Source organism: Tupaia chinensis, unplaced genomic scaffold (genome assembly GCF_000334495.1).
Source record: "Tupaia chinensis unplaced genomic scaffold, TupChi_1.0 Scaffold000115_1, whole genome shotgun sequence".
Classification (NCBI taxonomy): Eukaryota; Metazoa; Chordata; class Mammalia; order Scandentia; family Tupaiidae; genus Tupaia; species Tupaia belangeri.
The window spans coordinates 784586-806703 of NW_006159579.1; the positions used below are offsets into that span (position 1 = coordinate 784586).

Sequence of the window (22118 nt, forward strand, 5' to 3'; positions counted from 1 at the left end):
CCAGAGAGACAGACAGAGACACTGAGAGGGAAAGTACAAATCACTCCCCAGTTGGGATGGCCATGGCACAATCCTTTCTCCATTCCCCTCCTGAGATATTGGGCATGCACGCACAGGTACCTGGCATGATTATGAAGCCACTGGGTCTAGACCCCGAACCGCAGTCAGCCATGTGAGAGTCCAGTAATACAACTGCTATGGCATCTGCTGGCCCCAGTACTGGTACTAATTCTAAATCCTGATTTTTGTTTGTTTGTTTTTGAGAAGTTTTTGCTATAGGGCGCATGTGCTTGCTAGAAAGACAGAGAGGCAGAGAGACAGCGAGAAATCCCCCTGGAGAGTCCCTTCTCCTCCATCTCCTCGGGATCTTGGCCACGCATGCACACGCACCTGGCGTGAGTTAAGACCAGGACTCAAACCACGGTTGACTATATGGGAGTCCAGCGACTTAGCCATTATGCCATCTGCTGGCCCCATAGATCCTGTTTTGTTTTTTATTTTAACTTGGTGATCCTATTACTTGGAAATCATATAAGCATTCTGGATGACCAATTAATATAGATCTAAGAGTTGACTTTATTAAATAAATAAATATGTATTATGTTCTAGCCGTTGGACTTGGCACTGGCAGTGTAGCAGTGATAAAGATAGACACGGTCCTTTGGGGTCAGCAGGTGGCATGGTGGTTGAGGCACTGGAATTTCCGCTTGGATGACTGTGGTTCAAGTCCTAGACCAGGAGGCTTGCTTTCTCTCTCTCTGTCTGGCAAAACTCCTGTGAAAAAGTAATAATAAATAAATTATTAAATAATAATTTGTAAAAAGATAGATATGATCCCAACACTTAAGGGGCTTTCAGCCTGTTTTGCCCTGTTCTGAAACAGAAATGAACAAGTGATGCATTTGGGACTTAATGATATGAACAGCAGTTTTTCGGTATTTTTCATTCTGCAGCAGCTGACAGAAACATCAAGATGTGGTAGGTTTCCATTTCGGTAAGACTCAATCTTTATCATATAGATAACATTTCATTTTTTCTTTTGTTTTTATTTTTAATTTAATGGAAGTATTTCCTAAGACTGTGATATACAACATAAATATTGGACTGAATGAGTAGGTTTGTCTGTTGTTAGAAAACCAAAGAATTATTGGTTATATACATTCTGAGGATTTTTTTACAATTACTCATTTTATTTCTCTGTCTGATATTGAAATTCAAGTTTTTTATGTTTTTTGTTTTGTTTTGTTTTGTTTTAATCCTGGGGAACCAGAGGTGTTAGCCTATGTTTTAAAACTCACATTTGGTAGTGGCACAAACAGCTGTCACACTGAATAATTGTCACGTCATTGTAAGAGTTTTTGTTGCTCTCTAATCTGTAGGTATAAATCTGGGTTTTAACCACATGTGATTGGTAAAAATGAGTATTTGTGAGAGTTTATGCTGTGTCGGCCATCTGTTCCCTATTCCCAAACCCAGACTTAAAGTTAGCTTACAATTTGCAAGTCCGTGCACTAAGATGTATGTTAGGAAAGTGGTTTGAGTAAAGTTTCCAGCAGTAACTTGGTATCCGTATGTAGGCAGTTCTGGGTTTGGTATGGAAATTAAGCATATATGGATATGCTCTTCATTTGGTAGAAAAAAATCCTGTTGGGTTGTCAGGAACATCATGACATTTTTCTGTGTAAAAATGCATCATGGGGACCAACAGATGGCCTAATGGCTATGGTGCTGGACTCTCATATAATCAACTGCGGTTGGAGTCACGGACCCAGTGGCTTAAACTCATGTCGGGCGTGTGTGCATGCATGCCAAAGATCCTAAGAGGAGAGTGGAGAGGGGATTGCATCGTGGCCAATAGGGTGGTTTCTTGCTTTCTGTCTCTCTGGCGAGCACACACACCTTATAGCAAAAACCTCTCCAAAAAAAAAAGCATCATGACTTTTCTGATAGCCCAATAGTTTTCAGGGTTTTATTTGGTTGAGAGAGATTTTTGCTGTAGGGCACATGCACTCACCAGAAAGACAGAAAGCAAGAAATCACCCCCCACCACAGATCCTTCTCCTCCATTCTTCTCTTGGGATTTTTGGACACGCATGCACATGTGTCTTTCATGAGTTTTAAGTTGCCTGGTCCAGGACTCGAACCATGAGGACACAAGAGTTCAGTAATGTAACCATTATGCCATCTGCTGGTCCCTTCCTTTAGCTCATTCTTGATGGTGGCCATGACGACCTGAGATGATAGAGGATCATCTATGATCCAGTGGTACCTATATATACTATTCTGCTGTATCTTCCCTTTTTTGTTTGTTCACACTCCCAGTCTACTTGAGGTGTCCCCCTTTAACTTTTGCACTCTGCCAGCAAGGTACATCATGAACTTTTTGGAGGTTGGAATTGTAGCTTCATGTTTGTGTCATGAGTATTTAGTTTTTGGGTCACGGTCACTTTAGCATTTAAAGTTTGAAATAATTCATCACGCTTACTTCTTGTATTAGGAATAACAGTACTATGTTCTAAAGCCACCTTTTTGCTTTCTCCACATCCCCCTCTAGTTCTTGCTTTTACATGTGAAAACTTTAAAAAAAAAAAAGATTTATTTAATTTTATTTGCTAGTATTATTATTTAATTTGGCCAGAGAAAGACAGAAAGAGAAAGGGAAAGCAAGAAAGCAAGCAGCCAGGTCTGGACCTCGAAACACAGTCAGCCATGTGGAATTTAGTGCCTTAACCCATTCCATGTACTATGTAAAAACTTATCTTCATTGGGACCAGCAGATGACGTAATGGTTACATCACTGCACTCCCATGTAGTCAGCCATGATTTGAGTCCCGGACCTGGTGACTTAAACTCACACCAGTCACATGTGCGTGCGTGCCCAAGATCCCGAAAGGAGAATGGAGGAGAAGGGATTGCAGCATGACCACCACCCCCCCCCCCGGGGGGGGGTGGGGATTTCTTGCTTTCTGTCTCTTTGTCTTTCCGGTGAGCACACCTGCCCTATAGCAAAAACCTCTAAAAGAAAAAAAAATTTTTTTTCATTAACACACTACATTATATCAAGGCCTTCTCTGTGCTACTATGTATCTGCCATTATTTTAATAGACAAGTAGGCCCAGGATGTGCATCGTTTTCATCTAGATTACACACAATTATTTTCATTAGGTTGTGTTACTGTCTAGCTATCCTTTTTATAGGAACACTGTTGTATTGAGAGAATTGTTTCATGTTCGAGCTGTTCTAGCCACATGACAATTGGGACTTTCCCCAGCGCCACAACCTCAGTCCTGAGACTTAGCCATGTCTGGGTTTTTATTTTCTGAATCTGGATGGACTGATTATATGACTTTTTATAGGGTTGTTGAGATAGTCATGACATATTTTTGCATAGGAAAATGTAGAAAAATATGTCATGGCTTCCCCAGCAATCTAATAGTTTCAAGTTCTTCAAATTTATTTGGAGGAGATGAAATGATCTTTGTGGATCCATCAGTTTTTAAAGTGTTGACATTTTTTAAAAAATAATTATTTTGTTTATTTATTTATTTAAATTTGACTAGAGAGAGGCAGAACGAGAGAGAGAGAGATAGAAGGAAAGTGAGAAAGCAAGCTGCCAGGTCCAGGACTCGAACCACAGTCAGCCATGTGGGAGTCCAGTGCCCTTAACCACCATGCCACCTGCTGGCCCCAGTGTTGACAGTTACTAATTTGTTCCATAAATGAGAGGCTGAGAGAGCACTCCAACAAGGTCATGATGCTGTGACCCGTGCCTGGCATACTCAGGGAAGTCTCCACATGTGAACTCAAAACTTTGGCATGTGGGTCAACCTTGCAGAGCTTCAGATTTTACACTGCGCCTCCTTCAGCTCCCTCAGCCAGTGATTTGAGTATCATGTTTGGGGAAGCATAGGGCTTTTATTCTCTTTAAACTAAATTAAATTTAATAGGTATTTTTTAAAAGTACCTTTGTTGTTGCTGTTTATTTCTTCAATGAGAGAGGGATCCAGAGAGAGAGAGACAGACACCCTCGATAGGTTCTTCATACCTCCTTAGCCAGCCAGGATCAGGACATTCATAATATGAACCTGCCACCTTCCCATATGGCCTCAGCATCATGGAGCATTGTGTTACGGCTGCACCATGGTAGCTGGACCAAAACCACCCTGTAAAGATGGTTACATACAGTTGAGAATAATCGACAGTATATTTGCGGAATCTAAATCATGGAGGTGGTTTGGATTTTGATGAGGTCCCCGATCTCTGACATTTAGAAACAATTTCATTAGATGTGTTCTTTCTGCCAGAAGTTCTGCTGTTTGTGCATTCATTCTTGCTGTCTCAAAATCTTGGATGTACTTCCTGTATCCCCTCCCCTACTAACTGTACCATGCGTTTAACTGTGGACTTTCTTTTTTTTTGGGGGGGGGGCAGTTTTTGCCATAGGGCGCATGCACTCGCCAGAAAGACAGACACAGAGAGACAGAAAGTGAGAAATCACACCCCAGGGGGGATGGCCACACCGCAATCCCTGCTCCTCCCTTCTCTCAGGATCTTGGGCACACACGCACACGCACCCTGCGTGAGTTTTAAGCCACCGGGTCCGGGATGCGAACCGCAGTTGACTACATGGGAGTCCAGCAACATAGCCATTACGCTAACTGCTGGTCCCAACTGTGGACTTTCTCTGTAGTTTGTTTGTAGATAACACACCCTCTCGTTTATCATTTGATTTGACGTTAAAAGATATCTTCCTCTGCCCAGCTCTTTTTAGTGAGTATTTTTGCAGGAGTAGTAGAGGTGGTAACTCTAATAATGGATGATGATTATGGTGATGAAAATAATTTGTAAAATGGCTTGCACTTTAGAGCAGCATTATTAGCTTAATTTCCTGATGGCCAAACAGGTTGGAGACAAAGGAAGGCTTAATGGCCTATTTTACCGCGATAGTGAGCCATGTGTTTGGTGTGCTTATTAATTTAAGCATTTACTGTATACTCAAACTGTTGTACTTTAAATTCAGAATGAAGTTCTGACAGGTTACCTGGGATGCCTATAATTATGCAAGCTAGGGACCAGCAGTTAGCATAATGGCTATGTTGCTGGACTCGCATGTAGCTGACTGCGGTTCAAGTCCCGGACCCGGTGGCTTGAACTCATGCCAAGTCATGTGTGTGCATACCCAGGATCCTGAGAGGAGAATGGAGGAGAAGGGATTGCAGCAGGACCATCCCCCTGGGGGGTGATTTCTCACTTTCTGTCTCTCTGTCTGTCTTTGTCTTTCTGGCGAGTGCGCACGCCCTGTAGCATAAACTTCTCAAAAAAAAAAAAATCATACAACCTAATGACTGGGATTGTTGTCTAGGGTGGAGGACGAGTGGGGCCTGGGGTTTCTGACTTCCAACCCTGGTTTTTTTGTCATGTTTGCTTTTTCGAATACTCTGTCCCATTGTTCCCTCAACCTAACTGCTTGTCAAAAGTTTGGTTTTGAAAATGAGGTCACTGTAACTAGATCATGCTGCCTGTGTGTGAAGGAAGACTAACATGTGAGGAATGCTTGGCAGCCCAGGGGGTGTCTAATCATTCTTCTGTAGGAAAGCACATTTAGTGAAAAGGCAAAGGAAAATATTTTATAAGCAATGTTCCAAAAAGATTCAAGGAAATCAACATTTACCTGTTATCCCCACCATGTCATCAATTCCATTCTCATGCTCATTTTTATACTCTGATCATATGTGTCTGCTTTTTTATAAATAATCATAATCTTACTACTTATATAATTTTAGCAGGAGCCTCCCCCCCCCCCCATATAGCTTTGTATTGAATTTATTTCCCCAAGAGTGGAATGGTCTTCATAATTATAATTTTTAATGCCTTCACAGTTCGCATTGACATGCTGTTCCACCATTTAATTAACCATTCCTCTGTGGTATGAATTACTTTTTCCCCTGAGTTATTTTCTTAAGGACAAATTCCCAGGCACGAGGTCACACAGTCAAACAGTTATGAACATTTTTCTGGCAGAGAAATGGTTTTTAACCTCAGTAATTGAATGTTGGTACTTGGTAATACATTTTATTTCTGTGCTTTTTCTTCGTAGTACATTAGTAATCAGATACTGGAACTAATGGAAGTGAATAAGCATATAGACAGGCTACAAAGCCTTACAGTCAGAACTGGAAATACGTAATTAGTTTCTCCCCAAATTCACCATTCCATTGTGTTCTGCTTTAGCTCAGCGATGAAGAACTGACTAAGGAAACGTAAGGAAATCGATCTTAAAATCTTTGCTATGGTAAATTGAAAGTTTAGAAGAAAAGCTTAACTGTAGATGAAAAGCATGACTGTTCCTCAGAGTTGGCTATTGAGTTACAGGTTTCACACTTGGCTAAATGGTGGCCTTTCCTAAAATGGGGGCTTTTTAATGGATTTGGTAATTTACAGTGTACAGAAGGATGGCCAGATTATATGCTCATGTAATCCTGTCAACATGGCGATGATGATCACCATCACCTGTTTGTAGAGATACCAAAAAGGGATTGCTATTGCTGTTGCGTGTTTCCTCAAAACAGTGGAATCACCCTTATCTTACTCTGTCTTTCTCTTAGATTTTAAGTGTAACCTGGATTTATATCAGCTATTTATATTCTATTGCAGATATTTGCATGGAATATGAGTTCAAAATAGATGAACTCTTAAGGCCTTTTCACAATAGAGGGTTGCTAAATAATAAAAAATGCTTTGTTGCGTATTAAGGACAGATGGGGCTGTTTCTATGGAAGTGTAGATAGAAAAGTATCTCTGAATTAGGATAATGTTCTATGATTTCAAAAAAGGTATATTTTGGGTCCAGCAGTTTGGTGTCGTGGTTAAAGCGCTAAACACTCCCATATGGCCCTCCGAGGTTCGAATCCTGGACTTGGTGGTTTGCTTTCTCACTTTCCTTCTCTCTGTGTCTGTCTTTCTCTGCTCAAAAGAAAATAAATGAACGAATAAATAAAATTAAATAACTAATTCTTTTTTTTAAGAAAAGGTATATTTTGACCCTTCTCTTTTCCTTAGGTTGATAATTAGGGCCTAGAAACTCGGAAGTATCGTAGTTTCAAAGTCATAAACTTGATTGATAGCCTGAAGTATAATATTATAGAAGTGTCTCAGGATCTCTGTACATAAACCTAAACCTTTCTATTTAAATATGATACTCTCTGCCTTTGTTGGTTGAGATCAGTTTTAATCACGTTTTCTTAAGTGGACTTGTATGGAAAACATCTTTGATGTTTTTAAAACTAAAGTTGAATCATTTTACATGTGCAGCATTTTATTTTAACTTGTTATGAATGGTCTGTTTTGGCATTTAAAACCATTAAGCTTTAACTCACCATTTCTGTCCTGAGACAAATGAGAGTCAGATGCTCACATCTGGATCATTTTTTCCAAACATTGTTTCATTCAAATAGTTTAAGTTGCATTAGAAATTTTTAATACTAATGAAGTCAGGATTTGTTTTGTTTTGTTTGTTTTGCTATAGGGCAAGCACTCTTGCTGGAGAGAGACACAAAGAGAAAGAGAGAGCGGAAAAGTGAGAAACCACCCCCTCACTCCCAGGGAAGGCCAAGCCACAATCCCTTCTCCCTTATCCTCTCAGGGTTTTGGCCACACACATATATGTGCCTGGAAGCCTCTGACATATTTTTTCAAGCCTCTGGGTTCAGAGACTTGAGATCCAACCATCTTATCAACCATGCCACTGCCTGGCTCTGAAGTCAGGAATTTCGAGTGCATTGTTCAATCATCCCATTGAGAAGGAAAGATAAATACCTCCAATGCAGTGTGAAAGTACAGACTGAAACAACTATTCTTGTTTGCTTTTATCGTTTTTGCTGTTGTTTTGTAAGTTTATTGTTCATGATAGAAAGCACATGCACATGCAAGAGATACATACAGTGAAACGCCCTTTGTAGGGTTCCATCATGCCTCAGTTCCCTTCTTCCAGCACTCCAGCTCCTTGGGATCTTTGCCGCACACATGCAAGAGGTGTCTTTCAGCCTGACCTGGGGATTAGAATTCACAGTCAACCATATGGTTTCCAATACTGTGCCTCAGTTTGCTAACAGCTATATAGTCAAACTGAGTCTGACTTTTTTCTCCTTTATTATTAAGCAAAGTTTATATGTACTCAACAGAGAGAGAGGAACGGGAAAAAGAACTTTGATAGAGTGTGATCACACTGCAATCCCTTCTCCATTTCTCCATCCTGATTTTGGGGCAGGCACAGACATACCCACAGCATGGATTGCAAGCTGTTAGGTCTGGGATTCAAATTTTGCAGCCAGGCATGTGGGATCTGGCTTCCTTAACCAGTAGGCCATGGAGGGATGGCTCTTGTTGGTTTTTCAAAGTAACTGTCAGCCTATGGCTTTGTGATTAAGGTAGCTCGATCCCACATGTCGTCCACATGGTTCAATTCCTGGACCCAGTGAATTGAGAAACATGCTGGGCATGTGTGCACCCAGGCATGTGCATGTATGCCCAAAATGAGAAGAGAAGGGATACGGAATTGTGGCATGGCCTTCCTGAGGGGTAGTGATTGATTTCTCTTTTTGTCTCTTTCTTCATGTCTCTTTTTTTTCCTCTCTGGCAAGAAGAGCACATGCAAAACAAAACAATTCCTGATTGTAATTTAAGCTATTTAAATAGAAAAATGTTTGTAACAGATAGTCCAGATGTGAGCATCTGACTCTCAAAATCTGACTTTCAAAATTCCAAAAGAAAGGAGAGGTGGAAGAGAAGTGATGGCGGCATGGCCATTCTCTGTGGTGGTGGTGATGGTGGAGGTGCTTTCTCACCTTCCTTCTCTCTGTCTCTGTCCAGTAAGTGTGCATACTCTCTGGCAAATCAAAAGAAAAACAACCTATTGAAGTTGATTGACTTGTAAAAATCTGTGTGTATTTAGTATGTACAACTTGATAAGTATGCACCTGTGAAGCCATCACCACTACCATTTATATACCATGCACACACAGGCACCTGGCATGTTTTTCTCCTCACCCCAACCTGACCCCCTCCAGGCACCTTGCAGTTTTTCAAGCTGCTGAGTCCAAGACTCAAACCATGCAGTCAGTCATGTGGTGCCTTGACTACCATGTCACATGCTGGCCCAGTTTGTTGATGTTTTAATTTAAAATATGTGTTGTTAGTCTTGTTTTAACTTTGCTCAAATATTAAAATGAATTTACAGAATAAAAAGTGAAGATCTTGAAACATTTTTCTGTAATTAAAGCAGAAACACACACACACACACACACAAGAAAAGTAGCTTTGCCACTCAGCCCGTATTTCCCTTTTGTTTCTTCTCATCTGGCTTATTGATAGACTTTCACTGCATTATCTTTTCCTTTATTCCTTATTTTATTGCAAAGAACAACACTGTATTTAATAGCAACACTGTCTGGCCAAGTGAAGTTGATAATAAAATGCAAAAATGATTCAACAATAAGGAACTTAAAGAAGAAAAAAAAATCATTTCCATAAATAGATTTCTTCGCCTCAACGGAGCTTTTCAGTAAGCTGAGGTCCAGTTGCTAATAAAAAAAAAGGAAGTGAAAAGTTTAGGGGAGAGCTTCACGGCTGTGAGTACAGAATGTTTGGCTTAAACTAGAGGTGGAACTTATGTGTGGGGAAGCACAACAGAGGACCCCTGGGGCTGTGGGAGATTCCTGAGTGAATGTGTTTGGCATAGACAGGCTTGGGGTGGACATCTCAACCAGGCACAGACGAGGAGATGTCTCCCCTTGTCGTTTTCTGTAGTGGAGATAGTCATCTCTAAGTTTCCTTCAGAGTCATTGAACCTCACTTCCACATTCATCTTATAATCCTGAAAGACTAAGGCTCAAAATGTCATTAGTTAACTGGTCATTAAATCAGAAATATTTATTTTGAGCTTTTTAAAATTTTAGTTTTGCTGTAGGGGCACATAAACTGGCCACAGGTGGGGATAGAGGGGTGTGAGAAATCACCCACCAGGGAGGATGTCCACAGAGTAATTCCCTCTCCATTCTGTTCTCGGAATTTGGGACACATGCACTCAGTGTGTGTTTCAAGCAAGCCATGTGGGATCCAGCTGCCTTAACTCCATGCCAACTGCTGGCTCCTACATTGTTTTTCTTAGTACTGAAATTTTTTTTAAGAATTTATTTATTTTATTTTATTTGTTGTTACTATTTTTAAGTTTGACCAGAGAGAGTAAGAAAGCAAGCCATGTGGTCTGAGACTCAAACCCCAGTTGGCCATGTGGGAGTCCAGCACCTTAACCACTCTACCACCGCCAGCCCCTTAATACTAAATTTTTGAAACTTGTTATTTTACCGGTAGGACACCTCAGTCTAGACTAGATGCATTTCAAGTGCTCGGTACTCACATGTTAACTAAGAGCTATCAAATTAGAAGTGCAGCCCCACTTTGTGGAAACCTGTGTAAAAATCTACACTTAGAAAACACGTGAGGGCCAGATGGCGCCGTGGTAACACAGCTGCAGTCATGTCCCGAGACCTCCCTGTGTGTGCGTCTGTGATCCCGGCAGGGTTGGCTGGGGTAGATCGTGGCAAGACATCATCCCGTTGAGGTTTCTGTCTCTTTCTCTGAAGAACATAAATAAACAAGAAGACATGAATTTGCGGTAAGTGGTATAATATTACAGAGAGAATCTGCCTTACACAAGGATTCACCAGAATCCACATTTTCTAAAGAAGCATATTTGTTTACACGAGACCAGGGACACATCTGCTTATACATACAAAAATACCTGTATTCTTAAAGTGCCCACAAAGAGCTTCCAAAAAGTAGTTAAAATAAACTATCAAACCCAGGCCATCAGATGTGGTGGCGATTAAGGAACTGGATACCTCATGACTGATTCTGTGGTTCGAGCACCAGACTGAGCAGCCTGAAAATCATGCTGGGGTGTGTGGGGGTGTGCCCGATATCCTGAGAGGAGAATGAAGGAGAAGGAACTGCAGAGAGGGAAAATGAGAAATCACCCCCTGGGGGTGGCCATGCTGGAAATCTTCACTTTTTCCTCCATTCTCCTGGGATTTGGGGCACACATGCCCAGCATGATTTTCAAGCTGCCAGGTCTGGAACTCAAACTGCAGTCAGCCTTGTGGGAACCCAGTGTTTTAACTGCCATGCCACCTGGTGGCCAGTAGGGTTTGTTTGTTTGTTTGTTTGTTTTGTTTTGTTTTGTTTTAGAATTATTTTATTTAACTTTATTTCTTTGTTTTTAATTTGACCAAAGAGGGACAGAGAGAGAAAGTGACAAGTCACCAGGTCTGGGACTTGAACTGCAGTTAGCCACGTGGGACTCCAGCGCCCTTAACCACCATGCCACCTGCCAGCCAGTAGTTTTTAATGTGTTGTTTCCCCAGACAAAGGGTTTAATAAGTAAACTCTTAGACTTCTGAGTCACATACATCAAGCCTCATTTGGGAGGGGAGAAGGCTCCCCTAACACTATGTGCATGCAGCAACAGAATGAGGCTTAGTGGATTTATACAAACACTGGGTTTTTGATAAGATTGTTTGATCCTGGTAGGACCCTAGGAAAGAAGTATTGTATTTTCGTGACCATTGCCAAGAACTACTTCCTAGTTTGGCAATGGCATGTGCTCTCTTTGCAGTAAGGCAAAGCCCTGGGTTCAAAAAGTCCTCTAACAGAAGCTGGTGTCAGCCAGTCCGGGAAGTTGTCCAGGGGATTCCCATCGTGGAAGAGAGCTGGAGTTTTGGTTCTTGCTACTCCTGATTCTGCGGTTCTGTTGTTTTGTGCTTCTCTAGTCCTTAAACAGAGCTGATGGGATGATTGGCCTTTCATTAGGCTGGGAGAGCATATGAACTCAGTGTTTTTTTATATGTATTAAGGGACACGGAACCAAGCAGAGTCCTACTATTGGCAATATTGGCAAGCTCTCTTAAAGCTTAACGAATAAATAATATAGGAAGAGAAAAATATCTGTAGCATCAAGTTAATTGTGAGAATGTGATTTCAATTGCTTCATTTTTTTCTTATTGTTTAAGTTTATTTCTGGTGGCCCAGCAGGTGGCATAGTGGTTGAGGTGCTGGACTCCCACATGGTCAACCACAGTTCAAGTCCCAGACCTTGTGACTTGCTTTCTCACTTTGTCTCTCTCTGTTTGCTGTCTCTCTTGCTGTCTCTTTTGTGAGCACACTTGCTCTATAGCAAATTAAAATAAATAAATAAAATAAACTTTAAAACATTATTTAAAAGAAGTTTATTTTGGTTCCAACAGATGGCATAACGGTTACGTTGCTGGACTCCCACATAGTCAACTGAGGTTCGTGTCCTGGATCTGGAGGCTTAAAGCTCAGGCCATTGTGCATGTGTGCATGCCCAGAATTCCAAGAGGAGAGTGGAGGAAAAGGGATTGCAACGTGGCCCATCCCTCTGGGGAGTGATTTCTCACTCTCTCTGTATCTCTCTCTGTCTTGCTGGTGAGCACATGCAGCCTATTGCAAAAATCTCTCTTTAAAAAAAAAAAAAAAAAAAAAAACATTTATTTCTTCATGAGAGATGTAGTCAGAGAAAGACAAGCACCCTCCTCAGAGTGTCATGCTGTAACCCCCTCCCTCAGCCTTTCCAGCCACCGAGGAGGACGGGTACCTGTGCCTGTGCCTCCGTGTGTAGGCAGTTAGGGAATCAAACCTGCAGTCTTTCTTATGAATCAACCATTGTTTGAAAAGCACATTATCAGTGCATTGCTGAGCTGGCACTAGTTTTTTTTATGATGGATGGTACATGTGCGCACAAGAAAGAGAGAGAGAGAAGGGCCCTTGATAGGTTCTTGTCAGGGCGCAATCCCATTTCCTCAACCTTCCAGCTCCACAAGATCATAGGTGTTAGTGCATGTTTCCAGCATGTTCTGAAGCTGACCCAGGGATCCAGGCCTTGCAAATCAGGTGCATTACCACTGTGCCACAGTGTCTGAACAAAAGAAAAAAAAGAATAAGGCACAATTAACTTGGTGATTAGTTGAAATTAACTTGGTAATAGTTAAGATGGGACTGGCCACATACACTTTTGCATTAGATGAAACTATTTTTTACTTAATTGGATATAATTAAAATATCAAAAGTTGAGGTTGACAGGTGGCATGGTGGTTAAGGTGCTGGGCTCTCACATGGTGTGCCACTGGTTGAAGACCCAGACCTGACAGCTTGCTTTCTCACTTCCTTTCTCTCTCTCTGTCCCTCTGTTCCTATCTGATCAAATTTTAAAATAATAATAATAATTGGGATCAGCAGATGGCATAATGTCTATGTTGCTGAACTCCCATGTAGTCGACTGTGGTGTGAGTCCCAGACCTGGTGGCTTAAACTCACGATGGGCGCGTGTGCGTGCACGCCCAAGATCACAAGAAGAGAATGGAGGAGAAGGGATTACGACGTGGTCATCCCCCCTGGGGGGTGATTTTTCGCTTTCTGTCTCTCTCTTTATGGTGAGGGCATGTGCCCTAAAGCATATACCTCTCCCAAAAAAACCAGTTATTTATTTTTTAAAGTTTCATTATTCATTTCTTCTGTAAGGGAGAGAGACTGACAGCGCCCGAACAGCATATCGTTTTCTGCATTTGGTCTCTTGTGATACCATTCTATCATGTAGTCTGAGAAAAGACACAGTACACTCATGAATGAGTGACAGTAAAGAAGGCAGATAAGCTTTCTATGATTATGAAAATTGTGACCTCTCTCCGACCTCTCCCCACATGCACCTCCAAGGGTCTCCAGACCATGCTTCAGAACCTGGGTAGATAACGGCAGTCAAGCCAAAGTTTGTGTTTTACTATAATGCACTGGGCAACCGATAGAGAAATTTAAATAGGTCTGCGCCGAGATCTATTTCAGGTTTTTAAGTCACCCCTTTGGCTGCTATACAAAGAATTGATGGGAGTTGTCAAAAGCAAGAGCAGAAAGGAGAGTTAGGAGACGGTTGCAATAGTCCAGGTGAGAGGCGAAAGTGGCTAAAACGGACCAGCGAAGATGGGAGAAGGTACGTACTGTGATACATGTTGGAGTTGTTCCGTCAGAGTTTATTTTTCCTAAGGTTCTACTTTCCAGAGACATTGTAACAGAGATACATCAATGCCTGGAACTGGAGAGACAGGTTTGAATCTTAGGAAAGCTTAACTAGCTGTGTGAGAAATTGATAGCGTATCAGTCGCTAGAGAAGGAATGTGAGGAGGATTATATTTGACCAAGACTCGAGTGAGCTTGTTCTCTGACAGTCTGGGATTTTCTGTATTTGGCTGCGTGTACTCGTCCAGGATGGCAGTGCTGCACATTAAGTGAGGGGTGGGTCAGTCGATTTCCATTGTGGTCAGCATAGCCGCCACGAGACGGCAAGTTGCCCATGAAATGCAGTCGAAGTCCTTTAGGTGTATATGTGAGATACTAACCTGGTGGAGATGTGAAACAGATGGTGTGCAGTTGGAGCAGATAGCTCTATTATTCCAAATAAATATTTGCTGGAACTGGAAAGCAACTATTCATATTTCGATTTTCTTTATTTATATTACCAGGTCAGCTGTGTTGCTGCTCTTTTTAACTTGCATTAAGGTTATCTACATGGTTTTGTTGTTGCAGGCAATTGCAACATTTCTTGAAATATTAAAACCTTTCACATTGGAAGAGTCCCTTTAGTACTGTCAGTATATATGGGCATAGATGATTGTTCATGAGCTTCTGGTGGGTAGCTCTCTGATACCTTATATTCGAATAGGCTAATTGAGCGCTTTCATATCTGTTCCTTTATGTGACTTTCTGGTTTTGTTTGTTTGTTTGTTTATTTTTTTAAAGAGATCCTTGCCATAGGGCACATGCGCTCCCTGGAGAAACAGACAGAAAGCAAGAAATCACCCTAAGCGGGGGATGCCACACCGCAATCCCTTCTCCTCCATTCTCCTCTTGGGATTTTGGGCACACATGTACATGCACCCAGCGTGAGTTTTAGGGCGTCTGGTTCGGGACTCGATCCCCAATGGACTATGTGGGAGTCTAGTGACATAACCATTATGCCACCTGCTGGGCCCCTTTATGTGACTTTTAGTACCTTCATCCCTTTCATCTTATAAAAGGAAACCAAGGCTCTGGAGTGACTAGCCTAGCTTCCACAGGAGCTGATAAGTTGGCAGAAGAATCATGATGCATAGTCACATCTTCCCGTTTCATGCCCGGTCTTCTTTCTTACAAGATGACCTGCCTTTGATCAGTAACATAACTCTCCAGCTGGTCTCACGTTTGGTTCATTTGCCGAATTGTCCTTTTCATCTTATCTTTTGTTGTAAGCTAGCTGTGGGTCTGTGATTCAAACTGCTATTGACCAAGTGGAGTTTTGCTCCTTAACACTAAGCTATGGGCTGGCCCTAATATATGTTTCTGTGTATATTGAGCTTCTTTTTTCCTTTGTTCATGTCAGGGTACACCTGAGTGAGAAAGGGAACGAGAAACGAGGGTCTGTTCACGCCCTGATCCTCTTCTCTGTTCTTTGAGAGCTTCCTCTAGTCTATCTTCTGTTGTCTGGCATTTGTGCCCTTACCTGTCATGTGTTTTTTGGCAGACTAGGCCAGCATTCAAACCATGTTGCCATGTAGAATCTGGCTTTCTTTTAGTAACTTACTGGCACTATGAAGCCAGCCTCTTAGCATCTTTTAATGTGCTTATCAGCCATTCAGAAATATATATATCCTTTTTTTTTTCTTTGTAGAGGTTTTTGCTATAGGGCGTGTGCACTCGCCAGCCAGACAGAGAGAGACAGAGAGACAGAAAGCGAGAAATCACCCCTCAGGGGGGATGGTCACGCCGCAATCCCTTCTCCTCCGTTCTCCTCTCGGGATCTTGGGCACGCACGCACACGTGCCTGGCATGAGTTTTAAGCCACCGGGTCCGGGACTCGAACCGCAGTCATCTACGTGGGAGTCCAGCGACATAGCCATTATGCTAACTGCTGGTCCCGAGAAATATATATATTCTTTTGGCAATCCTCAAATCTTTTTTCCTCATTCTTAAAATTGGCTTATTGTTATTATTGAGTCGTAAGCAACATTTGTATGTTGTGGCTATCGTTATGTTTGCGCTTACGTGGCACTTGTAGATCTATGACGGAGGAAAGAAAAGTGACTAGGGAGGAAGTTAGTACAGTCATGAACCAGGTTATCCTTCACAAGTGTGCTAGTCATCTTTGAGGTTCTTGTAAAAATCAGTCCAGACCTAAAAGACGTACCACAAGCTCTTTAGGTTCCCAGGAGTTTCGTGTTTGGTGTAGTTGAGATCACTAGATATGATATTCAGATTGTGTGTGCATTTAAGAAAGCTGGCGGGGGGGGGGCATAGCAGGTGGTGTAGTGGTTAAGGTGCTGGACCTATAAGCTTGAAACTCAGGCCAAGTGTGTGTGCATGCATGTGTGTGCCCAAAATCCCTAATGGAGAGTAGAGAAGGGGTTGTAGCTTGGCCAAATACCCACCCGGGGTGGGGGTGGGGGGTGATTTCTCGCTTTCTGTCTCTCTGTCTCTCAGACAGGCACACACACTCCCTACAGCAAAAATTTCTTCAACAAAAACAAAAAAATGTTGAGTGGGGCCAGTTGGTGGTGTGGTGGTTAAGGCTGTTGGATCCTACCTAGCTCTCACTGCAGTTTGATTCCTGGACATACCAGTTTGAAAAAGCATGCTGAGCATGTGCATGTGTGAATGGCATCTCCTATGGAGGGTGCTTTCTCTCTCTCTCTCTGTCTGTCTCTGCCAAGCACGTGTGCCCTGTGGCCAGACAATATACGTATTCAGAAAAGGAGTCACTGTGACATGATGATGCAAAGGCATGTCAGGCCACAGTCCTACAGGACCTTATTCTAATCCTGCTTTTATCTGAAGCGGAGGGTTAGCATGCCATCTTTGGAAAGCACTCTTTACCTGTGCTCTGAGCCACTGCTCTATTTGTTGGGTTAAAAGCCTCTTAGATCTTTTTTTAAAAAAATGATTTTTAGAATTATTTTATTTAATTTTATTCAGTATTATATCTAATTTGACCAGAAGGAGAGGGAGAGCAAGCTGCCAGGTCCGGGACTCAAACCATGGTCTACCATGTGTGAGTCCAGCGCCTTAACCACCGTGCCCCGAGATCTTTCACACTATTAAAGAATTCATGTCCCATCCTCCAGAAACATACCACCTTTTATTGTACTTGGTCCTTTTGCAACTGTTAATTTTTTAGTCATTCACACTAGGCCTCTGAAGTTAGTTTGAGAAACTGTTGATAATATACTCGTTTCCATGGGAAACAGGTGTTAATATTAGCATGTCATGGCTACAGGCTTAGTATAAACCTAGACCCTGACCCTAGGTTTCCTGTATTCTAATCATCATTACTGTTTACTGCGCACCTTTATGGCTAGCAGTCATCTAGGCATTCTCTCCATTCCTTACATCTTTGTTGCCAAGTAGGTGTTACCCCTCATTTTATGTATTTGGGTCATTAGGAAAGTCATGACATATTTTTCTATGCAAAAACATGTCACGATTTTCCCAACAACTTGATATTTTTAGTGAAGTCCAGAGTTTGCTGTAATTCATGTAGGTCATAAGTAACAGATTCCCTGCAGTCTCTTGTCCTGTGCTTTTCCTGGTGTGTTATTGCTCAAAACATGAATAGCAGTAGAGCTGCAGGTTTGTGGGTGGTGAGGCAAATGAGAAATGGGTCGTATGTACAGATGGTGTAGGAGCAGCTGGGTGTGCCCACTGTCTAAGCTGCCGTTGGTGGGAGCGGTGCTGAGCAGTTGGACTGCTCCAGCATCTTTATTCTGCCAAGTGCTGAATGTTCAAACACATCTCACTGATAAGCCCTCCTCAGGCCTTTGGCGCCCATGCTATAAAGGCAGGTGGTCTGAAGAAAGGCTCCCTCTAGCTTGTTGCACACTACACACCACACGTAACAGTGCGAGACAACTGTCACTTCCTTCCTTCCCTTCTCCCCCACCCGTTCCAGAAAGCTGGGCCCCAGATGGAAGAGCTGGAACCATGTCAAGTGTTCTCTGAAGGGCATTGAGAAAATAGTGTCAGAAGGAAAAGGCAAGCATAGCAGCCTAATCAGTCCGCTAATCAGACAGGACAAGCATCAGTTTTCTAATGAAAACGTCCTGAACATAGAGATGGGGAGGGCTGGCAGTTGCCCACACAGCTCTCAGCTGCGTGATTTTGTCAGAGGATTTGTAACGTGGGGGCATTGCTTCCTCAGTTGACTTTTCTTCATTCATTATGTATGTTTCTAAAATGTGGCCACTGCAAACTGAAGCATAAAACCAAGATGTGGAGATATTTTTCTCATTAGAAAGTATCCCCATGGGCCAGCTCCATAGCCTGGTGGTTAAGTGAGCCAGATCCCACTTGGTTGGTCATGGATCAAATCCTGACCCTGCTGGCTTGAAAAACACACCAGAGGGCCCAGCAGGTGGCTTTGTGGTTAGGGCACTGGACTCCCACATAGCTGACCACAGTTTGAGTCTCAGACCCAGCAGCTTGAAAATCATGTATGTGTGCATGCATGTCCAAAATCCTGAAGGGGGGGAGGGGTGGTATAGCTTTCCACCCCCCCCCACATGGGGCTACGGCTTCCCCCCCCCCCCCCCATGGGGGGGGTGATTTCTCACTTTCCCTCTCTATCTCGCTCCTCTCTGGCGGGTGCATGTATCTATGACAAAACACGTAAAGAAAGAAGCGTGTGTGTGTGTGTGTGTGTGTGCGTGCCTGCCCAAAATCCAAACAGGATGGAGATATGGAGGAGAAGGGATTTTAGCACAACCACGTATAGTTGGGGTTGCTTGCTCCATCTCCTTGTATCTGTCCTTTTCTCTCCTCATGAGCACACACACTCTCTCTGACAATAAGGAGGCAGGGAGGAAGAATGGATCTCATGAGTTTGCAAAGATGTACCTTTAAAAAAATTTTAATTTTATTTATTATCATAATTATTTTTTAGAGAGAGATTTTTGCTATAGGGTGCATGTGCTTGCCAAAGAGACAGAGAGAGATGGCAAGAAATCGCTCCCAAGGGGGAATAGCCACGCTACAATTCATTCTCCATTCTCCTCTTGGGATTTTGGCCATGCACACACACACAACCCGGCGTGAGTTTGAAGCCACTGGGTCCAGGACTTGAACCATGGTGGACTACATGGGAATCCAGCAACCTAACCATTAGGCTATATGCTGATCCCATTATTGTATTTTTTTAATGAGAGAGAGAGAGAGAGAGAAAGCAGGCCACCATGTCTAGGATTCCAATTGCAGGTGGCTGTGTGGGAGTCCAACACCCTAACTAGCATGCCACCTGCTGACCCCAATATGTGCCTTTCTCCAAATTTTGAATTTTAATCTTTTCCTGGGCTAGCAAGATGTAATAGGATACTCTTATGATTCTGAACAGTGAACTGGAATGCTAACTCAGCCAGCTAGGCAGTCACAAGGGTTAACAACCAATAGTGTACTTCACAGTTATTTTTTAAAAATTGTTATTTTTTTCAATTTGACCAGAGAGAGAAAAAAAATGAGAACGCAAGCTGCCAGGTCCAGGACTTGAACCTTAGTTGACCCTGTGGGAATCCAACACCTTGCACCTTAACCACCATGCCACCTGCCTGCCTCCTACAGTATATTTAACACATTACATGAGATAGTCGATGTCATTTTGTAAAATAGGCCCTGTCGGGGCCGGTGGGTGGTGTGGTGGTTGGAGGCACTGGACTCCCACATGGCTGACCACAGTTTTGAGTCCTGGACCTAGTGGCTTGCTTTCTCACTTTTCTCTCTCTCTCACGTGCGCTCTTTTGCTCTGTCCCTCTCTGGTCAAATAGAAGAAAGAAGGAAAGAAACAGAAAGAGAGAAAGAAAGAAAGCTAAAATAATTTTTTAAAAATTAAAAAAAGAAAAAATAGGCCCTGTATGGGCCAGCCAGTGGCGTGGTGGTTAAGGCAGCTGGATCCCTACTAGCTGACTGTGTAGTTTGAGTCTCGGACACAGATGTTAGAAAAACACACTGGGTATGTGTGCATGTATGTCAAAATCCCGAGAGAAGAGTGGAGGAGGAGGGATTTGGGTGTGATCATCCTTCCTTGTGGGTGCTTTCTCACTTTCTCCCTCATCCCCAGAGAAAAAGCTTAGAAAAATAAATAAATAATAGGTCTATGTTACACGCTGTTGCCCATCTGTACACTACCATGTGCTTGTTTTATCTTGGGGGGGGGTGGTGGTGGTGGAGGTTTCTGTTAGAGGGCGCATGCGCAAGCCAGAAAGACAGAGAGATAGAAAGTGAGAAATCACTCCCCAGGGGGATGGCCACGCCACAATCCCTTCTCCTCCATTCTCTTGGGATCTTCGGGGCGTGCACGCACATGCGCCCGGCGTGAGTTTAAGCTACCGGGTCCAGGACTTGAACTGCGGTTGACCACATGGGAGTCCAGCAACATAGCCATTACACCAACTACTGGTCCCACTAATATGTGTTCCGAGCGTTTAAATTAGGCTATGCTTACTTTATACCAAGCTTATACGTAATCTTAGCATCAAGTTTATCTTCCGACAGTTCACAATAACAGAGACCAAAATTAAGATATCGACAGGGGTGATTCCTTCTTGTGCTTCGAATCTGTTCCCGTCCTCTCCTAGCGAATTGTGCTGGCCTGTCATCTTTGGCATTCCTTGATTTGTAGATGCATCACCTCAGTCTCTGCGCTGTCATCCCATAGCATTCTCTCTGTATAACCGTCTTCATATCAGCTTCCTTCTGTGTATATATCTGTGTCTCTTCTTAGCATACAATCCAGACTGGATTTAGATCCCACCCAGATAATCCAGTTTGATCTCTTCCTCTCAAGAACTTAAATTTAATTACATCTTCAGTGACTTTTCCCAAATAAGGCAGCATTCACGGTTCTCTTAGGATATGGACATGTCTTTATGAGAGCCACCATCAGCCCATCATACTAAGCATTTTGTTTGTTTTGTTTTTCCCATAGGGCGGTTATACTCCCTGGAGAGAGGGAAAGTGAGAAATCACTGTCCAGGGGGGATGGACACAGGCAGTCCCCTTCTCCTTCATTCTCCTCTCGAGACTTTAGGGGCACACACACACACACACACACACACAGCGCAAATTTGAAGCCTCTGGATCCAGGACATGGATCGCTGTCTATCACATGGGCGTCAGCACTTTATCTACCTTGTCACCTGCTGGCCCCTATACTAAGCATCTTTTAAACTTCTCAGTCCTCCAGGAAAATATGTTGGTATTTCAAATTGTTGTTCCTATTCACAGAAATTCTGACCTTCAATTCTTTTATTCTCTGTAGTTGGTCCTGAGAAAAGGGTGCCAGCAATGCCCGGGTCGCCTGTGGAAGTGAAGATACAGTCAAGATCCTCACCTCCCACCATGCCACCTCTCCCGCCAGTAAATCCCGGAGGACCCAGGCCAGTGTCCTTCACACCTACCGCACGTGAGTCCTCTTACTTACTTGGGTTTGTGCTTCAGAGTGATACTTGGATTTAAATGACTGTCAGCTAGCCTTCCTTGTAACTATCTAGTATTTCAAAACGCCATTGAACCAGATCAGCAGGTAGACACGTATTTCTGATTGTTTTTTTACTGTGTGGAGAACACAACTCCCTCTGCAAATAGTAACTAGTTTAGGTATTTGGAAATAAAGTCTAAATATTTTGTTCATGCTCTCTGACTGGTAAGTAGTTATTTTTTGTTTCTGTTTTTGTTTTGTTTCTTGGAGAGGTTATTGCTAAAGGGCACATGTGCTCACTAAAAAAACAGAGATAAAAAGCAAGAAATCACCCCCCAGGGGCCACGGCCATGCCACAATCCCTTCTCCTCCGTTCTCCTCTTGAGATCTTGTGCACGCATGCATACGTGCCCTGTGTGAGTTTAAGCTAACTGGTCCGCAACTCGAACCTCAGTCGACTACATTGAAGTTCAGCAACATAGCCATTACGCTAACTGCTGGTCCCCTTTTTTAAACTAGTTTTTTTGTTTTGTTTTGGAATGTAGTTATTTTATTTCTT

The 22118-nt window shown here is 42.7% G+C and overlaps 1 protein-coding gene across 5 annotated transcripts in view; it reads left to right on the forward strand.

Annotated features, from left to right (window-relative positions):
• The window catches only part of CBFA2T2 (CBFA2/RUNX1 partner transcriptional co-repressor 2), an 84450-nt gene that overhangs the window by 24372 nt on the left and 37960 nt on the right, over nucleotides 1-22118 (forward strand). For all 5 annotated transcript variants that reach the window (XM_006144010.1, XM_014586117.2, XM_006144011.3 and 2 more), the window contains one exon: nucleotides 21401-21544. In XM_006144010.1, coding sequence (XP_006144072.1) covers nucleotides 21427-21544 — 118 coding nt within the window. In that variant the 5' untranslated portion in view covers nucleotides 21401-21426. The remainder of the gene's footprint in view (nucleotides 1-21400; nucleotides 21545-22118) is intronic.